This window comes from Schistocerca serialis, chromosome 9 (genome assembly GCF_023864345.2).
Source record: "Schistocerca serialis cubense isolate TAMUIC-IGC-003099 chromosome 9, iqSchSeri2.2, whole genome shotgun sequence".
Lineage (NCBI taxonomy): Eukaryota > Metazoa > Arthropoda > Insecta > Orthoptera > Acrididae > Schistocerca > Schistocerca serialis.
Window position 1 is genome coordinate 386,634,220 of NC_064646.1, and position 15,032 is coordinate 386,649,251.

The 15,032-nt window shown below is 44.2% G+C and overlaps 1 protein-coding gene across 1 annotated transcript in view; it reads right to left on the reverse strand.

Moving 5' to 3' along the window:
- The window catches only part of LOC126419129 (sepiapterin reductase), a 191,685-nt gene that overhangs the window by 102,427 nt on the left and 74,226 nt on the right, over positions 1–15,032 (reverse strand). Inside the window, exon 2 of the mRNA XM_050086235.1 lies at positions 5,040–5,337. Coding sequence (XP_049942192.1) covers positions 5,040–5,328 — 289 coding nt within the window. The 5' untranslated portion in view covers positions 5,329–5,337. The remainder of the gene's footprint in view (positions 1–5,039; positions 5,338–15,032) is intronic.

Here is a 15,032-nt window from a genome sequence, read left to right on the forward strand (position 1 = left end):
TTTTTTTCTTTCTTATAGACTGGGCAATCTGCTGAACGTGGAGAATGACTACCATGACAATTTACACATACAGGAGGGGGAACACAGGGACTCCCCTCATGGAGTGGACGTCCACAGTCACCACAGAGAGGGTCCTGGGTACAGCGAGAAGACATGTGGCCAAAACGCAAGCACTTAAAACACCGCATAGGAGGTGGGATGTACGGCTTCACATCACAGCGATAGACCATAATCTTAACTTTCTCAGGAAGGGTATCCCCTTCAAAGGCCAGGATAAAGGCACCAGTATCAATACGATTATCTTTAGGACCCTTCTGAACACGCCGAACAAAGTGAACACCCCGCCGTCCGAGATTGTCCCGAAGTTCCTCATCAGTTTGAAGGATGAGGTCTCTGTGAAAAATCACACCTTGTACCATATTTAGAGACTGGTGAGGGGTAATGGACACGGGAATTGTGCCAAGATGGGTACAGGCACGAAGGGCCGCAGATTGGGCAGCCGAAGCAGTTTTTATCAGTAATGAACCCGACCGCATCTTGCTCAGGGAGTCCACTTCGCCGAACTTGTCTTCAATGTGTTCCACAAAGAATAAAGGTTTGACACTGGTGAAAGTATCTCCATCAGTCCTGGTGCAAACTAGATAACGGGGGAAAGGTTTTGCCCCTAGACGACGGGCCTGACCCTCCTCCCAGGGGGTAGCCACGGAAGGGAAGGCCGAAGGGGCAAGAGAAGCAGCACTTGAGGAATCAGTACCACGCAGAGAGACGGCCGCAGAAGAGCGGCCAGAGGTTTGGACCCTTATGCGTTTCATCTGCATAGCGTCCGCCCTGATACCACCCACTCCGATCAGGGGCTCTCCTCACGGGCGCCACCCAGCCACAGCAAGGGCCGTCTGGCACGGCGGCCATTGCCGGGAGTTCCGATGCTCCAGGATGACGAGCAACCACTCCAAGGCATGCATGAGGAGGTCACAGCTCAGGCATCAGAAGTGTGATCCCTGTGTGTTCAGGGGGCTCAACCAAAAGGGTACATAGCGACCCCACCACACGGGCTGGCTACCGTGCTGGCTATGCACCCTAGCATCAGACAACGACGTAGAAGAAAAGGTGGAATATACTAGGAGGGCACACGTCGGAGACACTAGGTAAGGTGCTCTTCCCCAAATGGCTCACACTACGGAAGAGAAATTTTGGAATGGAGGTCAAACCCCAGAGGGGGACCAAGGAATGCCAGAAGGAGGAGATGATTACGCAACAAAGCCAGAGTGTAAAACCAACAGAACCAGGAGGATAGCGGGGGCCAACATAAGCAAGGACACCAATAGAGGGAGAGGAGAGGGCGAGGGGAAAGGGGTATGGAGGGGAAAGGAGGGGAAGGGAAAGGAAATGCAGCCCGGGAGAGAAAGAAGGCTGCAATGGCTCGGGGCCCCGTGCTCGCCACGCACGTATCCACGAAAGAGTTGTGGACCCCCTGGGGGCGGGGGGGGTGGGGGGGGGGCGGGGGGGGGGGGGAGACTCGGTATTTACATATGGTACACGATCCTAAACCGATTACTGCTTTTAGATGAAATACTATTTGTCGACAATCATTAATTATGTTTTTATTGGCATACACAACAGATTACAACTGTGTGGCGGACCCTAACTCGAATCTGGCACCTTTGCCTTTCGCGGGCGATACTCTAACCAAACGAACTCCCTAGGTCGAAGCCCTGACCGGCACACAGACAATGTCTCTGAAAGAGAGCCAGAACTCATAACAGAAAGGAACGCTTATTTTCTTGTGGGTGGACCCCACAGCCTCAATAAATTTTAGAAACGACATGATTCCATCACACTGTGTTTTGAATCACTTTATTTGCACAACTAGTTGCACACGCTGTCCACTTTCAAGTGCATCTAAAAACATACGAAACACCATAATAAAAAAATAAAAGACAGCAAAATGATGAGAGACATAATTGCATTGGATGCAGAATTAAATAAACATAATACATAGCTACCTATAGTAACCAATGTAAACACATCGTTTTCTGTTCGTTGAAACTCGTGTGCCCTGCATATTTGTGCACAGGATGGTCGTCAACGGTCTCCTTCTAAAATAAGATGCATGACCTTTGAAGTGCTTTCGAGAACGGTAACATTATTGCCTCATTAAAATGCCACATGTACCCAGAAACACCACGGAAATGCAGCATGTAACGTATACTACAAATCACACTATATGCACTTCTTCAAATGACTGTCACATGTGCACGAATGCGTGGGAGAATCAATCAGGCCATAAAAGTGCAAGGATCAAGTTTTCGGAGTTTATCTGTCTTTTACTAATGGTATAAGCACCGGTGCATACAGTAAGTTTCGGTACCGGTGCTTATTTGTGACATCGACTTCTGTATCCATGTCTCCCACACATAACCGTTGATATGAGACAGCTCTGATCAGTGGACACTGCATGACGAGTAAACTTTCTAACTTTTGTTCTAGTCCTGACGCAACCGTAAGCTCTTTTCCGGAAATATTTCTAAAAGGTTTTGCTGTTACTGATGGGTGATCAGGGACTCAAATTATCTTTGAGTCTCAATCATACGTATTTCTAGCAAGCAAGAAATGAGGTTTAAAAAAATTAAAGGAAGAAGTGGACAAACTTGTCACTTCGCATCTACAGTGCGAGGCATTTACCAATAGAGCACGAGCACAAACAGCACTGCTTTTTCTCGAGCAAAGGTAAAAACTTCTCTGGAAATTTGCGCATCCTACGGCACTGTCAAATCGTGCAGCTGGCAAGACTTAGAATTCTGTGCGGCAGCCAGTTTTATTGGCACCTTAACCCTTTCTTTTTCTTTTGAGTGAGACATTAATGCATGTTTTCTGTAATTAGTGTCGCAGTCAGAAGTGGAAATACGAAAAAAGAATATTTACCACCGTTTCGTTTTCCTACCCTGTAAGGGTAGCACAAAGAAGCACCTCCGGGGTTTCAGAAGATGACAGCACAAAAACTACAAGGCATACTCATCGATGGATAGAGCATGTTTCAAAGCTATTGATTTACATTACACGTGCTCTGCAATCCGACAAACACCAACACGAGCGTGCAGTTCATTGATACGAACTGTGAGGAAAGGTGTGACGACAGCATGCTCTGCATATCTGTTCGCATGGTTGCCTACCTGCAAGGCTGAACTAATTCGACGCGACAATACTGAGCAGAGGTTAACGACGGAACCTGAACACACCAAAAACTACGGGTGCATGCTGCAATTATAAGCACTCTGCGAACAGTGATACATAGCAATGACCTGGTACAAATTCCCACTAGCTCTTTGATAAACTATCGTGGGAACATACAGGGCGTGGGTAAAGACATAGGCACACAAAAACACAATACATACGATGCCTAATACGGTGCTGGAACGCCGCTGGCATTCAAGAGAGCTTCCAGTTGCCAGAATGAATAAATAGAGGCCCTGTGTTGTTTCAAGGTAATCATATCACGCTTCCTGCAAAATAATGGAAAGTTCAGCCAACGATGATGGATGTGGATAGTGATCACGCACCCTTCTCTACAAAGCATACCACAAAACCTCAGTAATATGAGAGCTGGTAACTGTGGTGACAGAGGAGATACGGCAATTTATCCTCGTGCCCACAAAACCAGTGCTGGACGATGCAATATGTGTGAATAGGAGCCCTGATGTCCTGGAAGACAGCGAATTGTGTAACGAACGTCGTACTACGGGACGGTCACATAATCGTTCTCAGTAATGCGACCTTGCCGAGAAACCATGGGGCACATGGAATACCGTGACATGGCCGCTCCAATCACCACCAAATCCGCCGCCGTTTTACTCTTGGAACGTAAATTTGATCAGAAGTTGGAAACAGTGTGAAGCAAGACTCGTCCAAGCAGATGACACTCTTCCATTGCTCCATAGCCCAGGTTTTATGGCTTTGGCACCACGTTCCCCTGTTATGAGCATTTACGTCACTGATGATCGGTGCTGAAATTCCAGCTCAACCTGTGATTTCCAACTTATGGAGCTCCCTTTGTGTTTTGGTGCTGACAGTGTTTGCAAGTGCAGTATTTAATTCTGCAGTGACTATTGCAGCTGTTGTCTTATTTTTCGTCACAATCCTCTTTAATGACCATCCGTCTTGATCACTCAAACACTTCCGTCCACGTTGTGACCAAACGGATGACGATTCTCCGCTTTCTTTCTATGTAGTGCAAATCTTTAACATAGCGCCTCTATAAACCCCAAACAGTTCAGCTCCCTTGATTATGCAATCACCCACTGTACAGGCAACAATTTGCCCAAGTTCGAATGCACTTAGCTCCTTCACAATGCATTCACAACTACACGGAACACTGTTCTTACCACGAGTGACAACTGCACATAATGAGCACATTGCATTGGTACTTTATGTGGTCAGTTACCACAGTAAATCTGCAGGTTGGCTGGAATCTGCAGTCATGTTCAAGCATGCATTTCATGAGGTATTGCCGTATTTTTCTCTAATCCCTGTACATCTTAGTGGTGATCACGACCGTGATCACGGCGACGGCGATCACGACCGTGATCACGGCGACGGCGATCACGACCGTGATCACGGCGACGGCGATCACGACCGTGATCACGGCGACGGCGATCACGACCGTGATCACGGCGACGGCGATCACGACCGTGATCACGGCGACGGCGATCACGACCGTGATCACGGCGACGGCGATCACGACCGTGATCACGGCGACGGCGATCACGACCGTGATCACGGCGACGGCGATCACGACCGTGATCACGGCGACGGCGATCACGACCGTGATCACGGCGACGGCGATCACGACCGTGATCACGGCGACGGCGATCACGACCGTGGTCGTCGTCGAGATCATGATGACCGCCATTGCCGTCGTCCTTGTGATCACAATCACTGTGATCGTCACTGTCGTAGCCATAGTCATCATAGATGATGAGTTGGTTTTGGAAGGGATTCTTGGTATATGATGGGGTGTGTATTTACTTGTGAAGCACGCTTACCGGCCTGGCTCACGGCATCGCTGAGCAGGTCGGGTGCGACGTCGCGCTCCAGGTCGGCCTGCTTGCAGACGACGGAGACGGCGGCGTTGGCGCGGCGCACCGCCTCGGCCGTGGCGCCCAGCCCGTCCGCGTTCCTGGCCACCAGCACCATCAGCGAGCCCTGGCCCACGCGCCGGCCAGCCTCCAGCGCCACGGCGCGCCCGATGCCGCGGCTCGCGCCCGTCACCACCACCAGTGAGCGCCGCCCCCAAGCGCTGCCGCCCACGCACTCGTTATTCGTCTCAGGCATCGTCAGTCCCTACAACAACACATTCTGATACCTCACTATGCCACTATTATTACTACTACTAACAATAATAATAATAATAATAATAATAATAATAAACTGCGTAAATAAAAAACCTGTTAAGACAAATGTACGAGGGTGAGTCAAATGAAAAACCTTAAATATTTTTTTAAATATTATTTATTGTGCGAAAAGCAAAGATCCCGAGTCTCGGTCCGGCACACAGTTTTAATCTGCCAGGAAGTTTCAACTACTGTATCATCTGCACAGATGAAAGATCTTGTGACATGTTCAATCGCTTGGTCATTGGTATAGATATTATACAACAACGGGGCTAACACACTTTCTTGTGGAATGCCATTATTCTGTATCCTCCATCGACTTCTTTTGTTTTGTAGAGTAACAAAGAAGCGTCTGTTTTGTAACAGACATCTCATAAATTGCGTCAGATGATAGTCTTTCGTAACAACATAGGTCTTCCCTAATAATTTCTTATAGCTGATGGTGTCGAAGGCGGCAGTGAGATCGACGAACGCAACACCAGTTATCTGTTTGCGTTCGTAACCTTCTTCTATATATTGTGTCAAATTCAAGATCTGTCCACAACAAGACTTCCCTGGACGAAAGCCCGTTTGTTCTCTTATCAGTGTTTGGTCAATATGGACTGAGGTGCAATTAAGTATCATTCTTTCTAGGACTTTATAAAGATGACAGAGAAGTGATATCGGTCTGTGGGCTGTTTTCCAAATTTCAACAGAGCCAAAATTTTGGTTTTTCTCCAAATCTGGTATTTGCAGTCTTGAGACTGCAGTCCCATAGTGCTCAGAGCCATTTGACAACAGACAGAAAGACAGACAGACAGACCCACTCACTCACTTACTCACTCACCCACCTCACTCACCATCTCAGACCGCTAAGGATAGAAACTTGAAATTTGGCGAAGGTGTGGATCGTATACCTCAGGGGCCGTTTAAGAAGAGATTCTGCGAAATTCCAACCCTAATGGATGAAATAGGGGATGAATGTTTTTATTTTTTTTATTTTCACTATTACGTCATTTCTGAAGCTAGACCTACGAAAACAGATATTTCGTTTCTTGGTCAGAAATAAAGAAATACGTGTTTCAGCATTTTTGGAAATTTAATCCCATGGAGGTAAAATAGTGAGTGAAAACTGACTTTGAAAATATATTCTTATTAAAGAACTGCTTAAGTATTTTTAAATCTACATCTATGAACATTGGTCTTTGACTTCTCGCTTACAAATAAAAAAATAAGTGTTTCAGTGTTTTTGGAAATTGAGTCCCTAAGGCGGTGAAGCAGGGGATGAGATTTTTTACGGAAATATTTTGTTATGAAAGCACTTTTAAAGCCAAGTCTATGAAAATTTGCATTTGGCTTCTCCGTTGGAAATAAAACATACGCATGGCACTGTTTTTGGAAATTCAACCCCTTTGGGGACGAAACTTTTTGTGAAAGTATTTCATTGCGAGAGCATTTTTAAAGTCAAATCTTTGAAAATTGGTGTCTGACTTCTGGCTAGAGATGAAAAAAATAGGTGTTTCACTGTTTTTGGAAATTCAGACCCTAAGCAGGTGAAATAGGGTCAGATTGATTCACTGACTTACCATCGCCCAGTCCAAACCGCTAAGGGTAGAAACTTGAAGTTTGGAAAGGGATTGTCCGAAATTCCATTCCTAAGGGAGTGGAGAGGGGATGAAAGGTTTCTTGAAAGTATGTTGCTACTACGGGAACTTTGAAGCTAGAATTAAGAAAACTGGTGTTTGGTTTCTCAGTCAGAAAATAAAAAATGTGTTTCAGCATTTTTGGAAATTCAACCACTAAGGGGGTAAAATAGTTGGCGACTTTCTTTAAAAGAAAAAATTAATAAAGAACTATTAATGGATTTTTAAGGCTACATCTATGACAACTGGTATGTGATTTCTCGGTTAGAAATGAAATAATAAAAATGGGTAACCTGATGGATAATAATGTGTTTCAGTGTTCCTGGAATTCAACCCCTAAGGCAGTGCAATAGGAGATGAGAATTTAAGAAAACATTTCGTTGTATTAAATAAATTTAAAGCTAAATTTACGAAAATTGCTAGTTCACTTCACGGATAGATATAAAGACTTATTTGTTAGGGAATGGCAGTTGCTATGGAAGTGTCTCCACGAGAACGCGAAAGGCATGATCAACAAAAACTTCTGATTCCAGCTACTATAATCGTAATTTGGTCAGAAATACATTCGGGAAAGACCTTACTTATATGGCCTTAATTAGCATGGAAAGCTTAGAAAGTTTTGCAATTTGTGAACAACATAAAAATTACGATTAAATAAAAACAAAAATTTCAGCAGGCCATACGCTCTACAAGAGCGAAGCAGAGGGCGCTAAGCTAGTTGCTGTATGCAGGATGTCCCAAGAAGAATGGTCAGTATCCAGGGATATGACAGGAATGATCATTCGAAGCAAAAAAGTCTAGCAACAATGGACTCGAGGATGCATACCTTCAGAGCTAATATCACTTTTTCATCTTCACTACTGTGAAATATATTTCTACCGAACAACTGGTCTGGTCATAGCTCTTACAGCATGCATTTTAGAATCCATGTTTACTGCACGTTTTCTTCGACAGATCGCTCCTGTCACATTGCTCAGTACTGACTTACCCCCTGAGACACCCGTTATAATCTGCTTTTTCGCTATGTGTTCCTGAGTGGGGAAGGAGAGTCTTCAGGTCTACCTATTCGACCATCTGAATTCCAGTTTCAGATAAACATCTTTCATTGGGCGATCTGGAATTCCTCTGAACTCGCTGCAAGGACACGGCAGATTGGGCAGGCTTTTTATAACGTCCGGGCAACCTGTTCTTCAGGACCCAAAGAGAAGGAAAAATCCCACGAGCTTACGCAACCGCACTCGTACATACATGTCTCCCACTGCATATCGTGGCGGCCACATAATGTTTCCACGTTTACTGATACAAGACTAGCTCTCAGTCATTACTGTAAACACTGTAACAAGGCTCGTAAGCGATGTACTTTAAACAAACGCTCTTAAGTGCGAAACTATGTGGTAAGAGTCTATGAAGTGTAGGAAAGTTTTCATTTGATATCAACAGTATACGGAAATCAGTCTTTAATATGTTATCTTTCGTTGTCTATGGCTCTGTCCAAACGCTGCGTTAGATAGATTAGGCCCGAGATGTATTTTTGTGGTTTAAGAAGCGACTAGTGTCAATTTCTATTTTCTATCAAATCACGCCATGTTGTAAAACGATATACAACCGGTTTCGACCGTTTTGCAGGTAAGAGGGAGTATGTAATACTTCTGTGGCAACAATGGCACTTCTTCCCGTATATTTTCGTAAACGGAGCGTTAATGAGATTCAACATATGATTGGATGTTTTGAGCGGAGAGGAAAGGAACTGATGTTCTTTATTAATTGTAATTTAAGATGAAATTTTGGTAGCCAACATTTTTGTTTGTTGTTGCAGCTTTACGGCGGAAAATAGCCGAGGACAAAATAAAATGGTCCGACTTCAAGGGAAAGGACTCCGTACGTCTTCAATCGACAAAGAAGTACCTAAATGGCATTAGCAGCTGGGATGGGCTCGCAGCTTAACAGATGACGGCTTTTGTGACGTGGTACTGTTGTTCCTGCAGTGTCCGGTGTGATTAGAGAGAATCAGTACATTGTGTACCTGCCTCTCCATTCATAATATCCAATCGTATGGTGATCTTTTTTGTTAGCTCCTACTAATGAAATATAGTCGGAAGAACGAAGGCAGAATGTTAAAGTTGGGTACTATTAGTATCACGTAACATAATGAAGGCCAATTGCAACGTTCATACATCGCATTACTACATGGCGTGGTCTACAACTAAGAAGAATTTAATGAAAAATTCCTCTGTATTCGCTAGGAATAATTAAGTCAGACATGAAGACATGTGACATGAGGGCTACGGAATGTACAACATGACATCTTTTTTATTCTTTTTTTTGGTCATCGGTCTACTGACTGGTTTGATGCGGCCCGCCACGAATTCCTTTCCTGTGCTAACCTCTTCATCTCAGAGTAGCACTTGCAACCTACGTCCTCAATTATTTGCTTGACGTATTCCAATCTCTGTCTCCCTCTACAGTTTTTGCCCTCTACAGCTCCCTCTAGTACCATGGAAGTCATTCCCTCATGTCTTAGCAGATGTCCTATCATCCTGTCCCTTCTCCTTATCAGTGTTTTCCACATATTCCTTTCCTCTCCGATTCTGCGTAGAACCTCTTCATTCCTTACCTTATCAGTCCACCTAATTTTCAACATTCGTCTATAGCACCACATTTCAAATGCTTCGATTCTCTTCTGTTCCGGTTTTCCCACAGTCCGTTTCACTACCATACAATGCTGTACTCCAGACGTACATCCTCAGAAATTTCTTCCTCAAATTAAGGCCGGTATTTGATATTAGTAGACTTCTTTTGGCCAGAAATGCCTTTTTTGCCATAGCGAGTCTGCTTTTGATGTCCTCCTTGCTCCGTCCGTCATAGTTATTTTACTGCCTAGGTAGCAGAATTCTTTAACTTCATTGACTTTGTGACCATCAATCCTGATGTTAAGTTTCTCGCTGTTCTCATTTCTACTACTTCTCATTACCTTCGTCTTTCTCCGATTTACTCTCAACCCATACTGTGTACTCATTAGACTGTTCATTCCATTCAGCAGATCATTTAATTCTTCTTCACTTTCACTCAGGATAGCAATGTCATCAGCGAATCGTATCATTGATATCCTTTCACCTTGTATTTTAATTCCACTCCTGAACCTTTCTTTTATTTCCATCATTGCTTCCTCGATGTACAGATTGAAGAGTAGGGGTGAAAGGCTACAGCCTTGTCTTACACCCTTCTTAATACGAGCATTTCGATCTTGATCGTCCACTCTTATTATTCCCTCTTGGTTGTTGTGGCTGTGAGCACTATGGGACTTAACTACTGAGGTCATCAGTCCCCTAGAACTTAGAACTACTTAAACCTAACTAACCTAAGGACATCACACACATCCATGCCCGAGGCAGGATTCGAACCTGCGACCGTAGCGGTCACGCGGATCCAAACTGACGCGCTTAGAACCGCACGGCCACACCGGCCGGCCTTGGTTGTTGTACATATTGTATATGACCCGTCTCTCCCTATAGCTTACCCCTACTTTTTTCAGAATCTCGAACAGCTTGCACCATTTTATATCGTCGAATGCTTTTTCCAGGTCGACAAATCCTATGAAAGTGTCTTGATTTTTCTTTAGCCTTGCTTCCATTATTAGCCGTAACGTCAGAATTGCCTCTCGTCCCTTTACTTTTCCTAAAGCCAAACTGATCGTCACCTAGCGCATTCTTTTCCATTCTTCTGTATATTATTCTTGTAAGCAGCTTCGATGCATGAGCTGTTAAGCTGATTGTGCGATAATTCTCGCACTTGTCAGCTCTTGCCGTCTTCGCAATTGTGTGGATGATGCTTCTCCGAAAGTCAGATGGTATGTCGCCAGACTCATATTCTACACACCAACGTGAATAGTCGTTTTGTTGCCACTTGCCCCAATGATTTTAGAAATTCTGATGGAATGTTATATATCCCTTCTGCCTTATTTGACCGTAAGTCCTCCAAAGCTTTTTAAAATTCCGATTCTAATACTGGATACCCTATCTCTGCTAAATCGACTCTTGTTTCTTCTTCTATCACATCGTACAAATCTTCACCCTCATAGAGGCTTTCAATGTATTCTTTCCACCTATCTGCTCTCTCCCCTGCATTTAACAGTGGAATTCCCGTTGTACTCTTAATGTTACCACCGTTGCTTTTAATGTCACCAAAGGTTGTTTTGACTTTCCTGTATGCTGAGTCTGTCCTTCTGACATTCATATCTTTTTCGATGTCTTCACATTTTTCCTGCAGCCATTTCGTCTTAGCTTCCCTGCACTTCCTATTTATTTCATTCCTCAGCGACTTGTATTTCTGTATTCCTGATTTTCCCGGAACATGTTTGTACTCCCTCCTTTCATCAATCAGCTGAAGTATTTCTTCTGTTACCCATGGTTTCTTCACAGCTAGCTTCTTTGTACCTATGTTTTCCTTCCCAACTTCTGTGATGGCCCTTTTTAGAGATGTCCATTCCTCTTCAGCTGTACTGCCTACTGCGCTATTCCTTATTGCTGTATCTATAGCGTTAGAGAACTTCAAACGTATCTCGTCATTCCTTAGTTCTTCCGTATCCCACTTCTTTGCGTATTGATTCTTTCTGACTAATGTCTTGAACTTCAGCCTACTCTTCATCACTATTATATTGTGATCTGAGTCTATATCTGCTCCTGGGTACGCCTTGCAATCCAGTATCTGATTTCGGAATCTCTGTCTGACTATGATGTAATCTAATTGAAATCTTCCCGTATCTCCTGGCCTTTTCCAAGTATACCTCCTCCTCTTGTGATTCTTGAACAAGGTATTCGCTATTACTAGCTGAAACTTGTTACAGAACTCAATTAGTTGTTCCCCTCTTTCATTCCTTGTCCCAAGCCCATATTCTCCTGTAACCTTTTCTTCTACTCCTTCCCCTACAACTGCATTCCAGTCGCCCATGACTATTAGATTTTCATCCCCCTTTACATACTGCATTACCCTTTCAATATCCTCGTACACTTTCTCTATCTGTTCATCTTCAGCTTGCGACGTCGCCATATGTACCTGAACTATCGTTGTCGGTGTTGGTCTGCTGTCGATTGTGATTAGAAGAACCCGGTCACTCAACTGTTCACAGTAACACACCCTCTGCCCTTACCTTCCTATTCATAATGAATCCTACACCTGTTATACCATTTTCTGCTGCTGTTGATATTACCGATACTCATCTGACCAGAAATCCTTGTCTTCCTTCCACTTCACTTCACTGACCCCTACTATATCTAGATTGAGCCTTTGCATTTCCCTTTCCAGATTTTCTAGTTTCCCTACCACGTTCAAGCTTCTGACATTCCACGCCCCGACTCGTAGAACGTTATCCTTTCGTTGATTATTCAATCTTTTTCTCGTGGTAACCTCCCCCTTGGCAGTCCCCTCCCAGCCTGTAACTACAGTAGCCGAAGTCGTTAACGCACGCCTGTGCGGTGGTTCTCTACTCGGAGGAAAGCAGGCTCGAATCCTGATGGTGGAAGATTTTCGCTGTGAGTATTTGTGGAGAGGAAGTGGTGGCGTATGAGATGAGGCCATCTGACGCTTGATATTGATCCTTCCGTCGGATGGCAACGTTAATTCTGGCGGCCCCCCTTTGTGCTTTTCGGAAGTAGTAGGTTAAGTGCCGGCACCATGTTTCACTCTCTCCCTTTCCTTCATTCATAACACAAACACAGCATTACACTGTACAAGCACTAATTGCAACACAGTCATCCACACAACGCAGATACATACTTTACGCTTCCTAACAGATGGAGGAAGGCAACAGCAAAGCACCTCCACTAGGGCCTTGCCATGAGCGGCGATACAGCACTCTTTCCTCTGCTCCCCTAAGCCCATTCCCTCAGTATGGGACTAGTATTATTACTACTACTCCCTACTACTGCTACTAGTTCTACTATCTTTTTTTCCAAATTTCGTCGGCGCTAACCTCCCCGGAAAGGAATAATCCATGGTTTTATGACTTAACCGTCCGCCCCCGGTAGCTGAGAGGTCAGCGCGACAGAATGTCAATCCTAACGGCCCGGTTTCGATTCCCGGCTGGGTCGAAGATTTTCTCTGCTCAGCGACTGGGTGTTACATTGTCCTAATCATCATCATTTCATCCCTATCGACCCTCAAATCGCCGAAGTGGCGTCACATCGGAAGACTTGCAACCGGCAAACGGTCTACCCGACGCGAGGCCCCTAGTCACACGACATTTACATTTTATGACATAACCCATTTTTTTAAAAATCATGTTCGATATATGCAAGTGTCGTAATATCATTGACCTGTTACCCTGTATCAACGCTGCTATTTCACGAGTTGACTCGTGTAGATTACCATAGATTAGGCAGTTCAAAAATGGTTCAAATGGCTCTGAGCACTATGGCATTTAACATCTGAGGTCATCAGTCCCCTCGAACTTAGAACTACTTAAACCTAACTAACCTAAAGACATCACACACATCCATGCCCGAGGCAGGATTCGAACCTGCGACCGTAGCGGTCGCGCGGTTCCAGGCTGAAGCGCCTAGAACAGCTCGGCCACAACGTTAGGCTGTTCAGAAGGGTCTCTTGAAAACGAGACATTCCTGGATTTGGCACATAGTTCGCCTCGTAGTGGCCCTTTTTGAAAATATGAAATCTTTATTTTCCCTTGCGTTCTCTCACGCTTCCTACGAATGATTCGAGTGCCGTCCATTGTTCTTCCACTATTAAACTACGTAGGTTGGAACTTAAATGGTGGCAATCCTGCTGTGGAGACACTATGCGACGGAATATACTATTGTTGACATACCTACCTTACCTCCGAGCAAATGTACTGGCCCGTCCCACGTCACCGGGTTGCGCACAATCGAGGAAAACAAGTCACTTGTGAGCGAGCGGTTTAACGTAACGGTGTCACTATGTTTTCGAAACAGGAACAACGGAGTTGGCTCTAAGCACTACGGGACTTTGAGGAATGCAGAATAGTAAAACTTCATAAAATGACTATTCGTTATAAAAAAGAAAGATCTCAAACGTCTAGAACGCGTTTGTGCTGCCACGTGGCTTTTACACCACCAAACGATAAGTACACGAAAATTTTTGGAGTGCCACACTTTAACACATCGAGGTAAATTATTTAAAGTCCCGATTCGATGCAAACGGTCGAAGTTTGAAGTACAATTTGAAATCTGGTTTCGCAGGACAGAGCGGATCACGTTGTGGAAAGGGGTCCCAAATCAGTTGCTGCTAGTTGCACAAACATACAAACTTTTTTTGCTAAAAACACTAAATCGCACATGCCCTTCAAGAATTCAGAAACAATACGGCTGATGGCCAGAACACAAGTTATTAAAATTGCGTCAAGGAATACACACGACTGAAGGCCTTAGTCACAAAATAGAAGAACTGAGGGCTTAAGGCCTGGATAACAAGAATTCCACTAAGTGAATTTTAAAAGGTTTTAGACAAAGACCTTTCAAATTTTAAGTAGGTTGAAAGCATAATCCTAAAATATTTCATATAAGGTTCGGCTGAATGCCATATACTGAACATAGAACAACTCAAGGCTTAAGGCCTGGATAATAAATTAAGAGACAGAAAATTTTCAAATGATGATTTTTTTTTTTTTTTTTTTTTACTTCAGCCGGCTGAAGGCCGTATCTTAAAATATTCCACATAACGTTTGGCTGAAAGCCACATACTGAACATTACAACATACTAAATTAATACACGGCTGAAGACCTCACACAGTACTTGAGACAAAAGAAAATCACAATCCCAAATAACAGAACAGTGATGCTCAGAAGTGTTCCAAGGGTCGGCCTGGGGAGGAAACTAACAACAGGTTAGGTGAGACAGGCAGCCAAGCGTAACACTAAATAATCGGGTGGCAGCAACCAACCAACAACCTAATCAATTCCCTTCCACCCAACCAACGGCACGACAACCGAAAATATCAGCGAGGACGAAGATCGCAGCAGCATTACGTCTTGATAATAAGCATCTAAACATA